Source organism: Myotis brandtii, unplaced genomic scaffold (genome assembly GCF_000412655.1).
Source record: "Myotis brandtii unplaced genomic scaffold, ASM41265v1 scaffold207, whole genome shotgun sequence".
Lineage (NCBI taxonomy): Eukaryota > Metazoa > Chordata > Mammalia > Chiroptera > Vespertilionidae > Myotis > Myotis brandtii.
Window position 1 is genome coordinate 67,445 of NW_005357736.1, and position 2,497 is coordinate 69,941.

General features: G+C 57.2%; 1 protein-coding gene across 1 annotated transcript in view; it reads right to left on the reverse strand.

The window, feature by feature from the left end:
• The window catches only part of PLXNB1 (plexin B1), a gene marked incomplete at its 5' end in the record, with an annotated part of 26,770 nt that overhangs the window by 23,491 nt on the left and 782 nt on the right, over positions 1 to 2,497 (reverse strand). The window contains 5 exons of the mRNA XM_014538976.1: positions 53 to 153; positions 743 to 767; positions 870 to 970; positions 1,091 to 1,219; positions 1,540 to 1,722. Coding sequence (XP_014394462.1) covers positions 53 to 153; positions 743 to 767; positions 870 to 970; positions 1,091 to 1,219; positions 1,540 to 1,722 — 539 coding nt within the window. The remainder of the gene's footprint in view (positions 1 to 52; positions 154 to 742; positions 768 to 869; positions 971 to 1,090; positions 1,220 to 1,539; positions 1,723 to 2,497) is intronic.

Here is a 2,497-nt window from a genome sequence, read left to right on the forward strand (position 1 = left end):
GGCGGCTGCACCTGGGCGAGAATGACCAGCGTCCACCCGGGACTGCCAGGGCCGCGGGAAGTTCACAGGCAGGGACACCTTCAGCCCTGGGGACACCTGGGCAGTCTCCTCAGCTGAGCCAGGACACTGGGCTGGGTGTGCCCTGGCCAGGCCCTGATCCCTGGGGCGGAGGACGGAGTGGGGGGTTGGGGCATGTGGGGTCAGGGGATGAGAGGCAAGAGCCAAGGACCAGGAATCCTAGAGAGGGCAGTTATTATTATTATTATGTAACCAAAATGTGTAAGATCTATGGAATAGTTGGAGATTCTCCTTTATATGAACTAGAATCTAGTTACTAGATGAAAAGAAACATTACTGTGGATGTTAACTTTTTTTTTGCTGAATCTTTAAAACATGAACTTGAATAAAGTCTATGAGAAATAATAAAAAGAAAGTATGCAAAATATGCTTATGATGAAAGGGGAAACTTACTGCTAAAGGAAATTATTCTTCTGGCCTCCTGTAATGTTTGTAAGCAACTCATTATTTTCTCTTACAAACCCATATTTTTTCTTTTTTAAAATATGTTTTTATTGGTTTCAGAAGGGAAGGGAGAGGGAGAGATAGAAACATCAATGATGAGAGAGAATCATTGATTGGCTGCCTCCTGCACGCCCCCCTCCTGGGATGAGCCTGCAACCCAGGCATGTGCCCTTGACTGGAATTGAACCCGGGACCCTTCAGTCCATAGGCCAACGCTCTATCCACTGAACCAAACCAGCCAGGGCCTGGACAGGGCAATTATAACTGCAGGAGCATTGAGGGCAGGAGGCTGGGGCTGGGGTTGGGGCTGGGGCTGGGGCCAGGTCAGGCGTCCGTGCAGCACCCACCTGCCCAGGAGCACACACCACCCACAGTACGGGTCCCTGTGAGCCAGACAAGAGGCACAGTCCAGGTGCTGAGCACAGGCGGCCACGGGAACCCTGAGAAGCTGGGACGGCAAAGAGGATTGAGGCCGGATGCAAACACCGGTGGCTCAGCCACACACGGGCCCCTGGCCCAGCCCGAGGCCCAGGTCCCTCCCGGCAGCCAGCTCCTGCCTGCCACTCACGGTGCTCTGGGTCATGACATACAGGTGCTCGAAGGCCCCATCAAAGGTGAGGTCTCTGCTCACCGCAGACCCCGGCTGGATGCTCTGTGTGGAGTACGGGTGCCCATCACTTCCTGGGCCCAGGTACACCTGAGATCAGAAACCACAAGGCCTGGGACCCATGTCCATGGCCACCGGTCCCTCTCCCCACAATGAAGCAATTTACAGGGAGATTTCCTGTAGGCAGGGCAGGTCTCACCACCCCGGCTGGGGGCAGGAGGGGGATCAGAAGGGCTGGGGGTCACAGTTAGACACTGCCCAGCCCTAGGAAGAGGATCCTGGGCTGGGGATATGTCACGATCCCCTAGCTCAGCCTCAGGGGACCCGGGGTCACTCTGTCCAGGCTGGGTCCCCAGCAGCCTGTCTCCTCCAGACCTCGGGGCAGGGCCCAGTACTTCCTGTGGACTCACCCTGTGCAGCTGCCCTTGACTGTCACCCAGGAAAGCAATAGTGTGTCCATCCTCCATGGTCACTGCCACAGCTGTTAGCTGAACCCCTGGCCACTCCAGAACGGGCGTGGCTTCCAGGGGGACACGACTGGCCATGGGGCTGGGCGTGTGGTCTGAGCCACAGGGATAGGCATCCAGCGTGTCCTGCAGGCAGCGGGGAGCCCAGTGAGCCTCCCTGGATGACCTCCCGCCCTGCCCTCCGGGCCAAGCCCATTGCCTGCTGGGCTCCCGGCCAGTTCTCCGGGAACAATTCTGTCCTCTCGCCTGGGCCTCTGGGACACCCTGGTCCCTGCCCCAGGCTCTCCGCCAGCCTCCCTGACAACATCGCCCACAGCCACATGCTGGTACTTAGCCTGTCTCCCAGGCGTCTCTCCAGCTGCCTTGGCTGGTCTCCAGCAGGCCCTTCCTCCTCTGTGGATTCCCACCTGTCCGGGCCCCCCTTTGCCCATCCCTGGCCTGGGACCTGCTGCTCCCAGGTGTGTGTGAGCTCAGCCTCTTCCTGGACCACTTCTCCAAAGCCTCGCGCAGCCGGCGCCATCCCCAGTCCACTCACTGGGCCCTGCCGCCTCCCACTGACTCAGTCCCCCTCGTGCAGCTCCCCCACCCTTTTTAAAAATATATTTAAAAAATTGATTTCAGCCAAAACCGGTTTGGCTCAGTGGATGGAGCGAAGCTCCCCCCACCCTTTTTAAAAAATATATTTTAAAAATTGATTTCAGCCAAAACCGGTTTGCCTCAGTGGATGGAGCGTCGGCCTGCGGACGGAAGGGTCCCGGGTTCGATTCCGGTCAAGGGCATGTGCCTGGGTTGCGGGCACATCCCCAGTGGGAGATGTGCAGGAGGCAGCTGATCGATGTTTCTCTCTCATCAATGTTTCTGACTCTCTATCTCTCTCCCTTCCTCTCTGTAAAAAATCAAT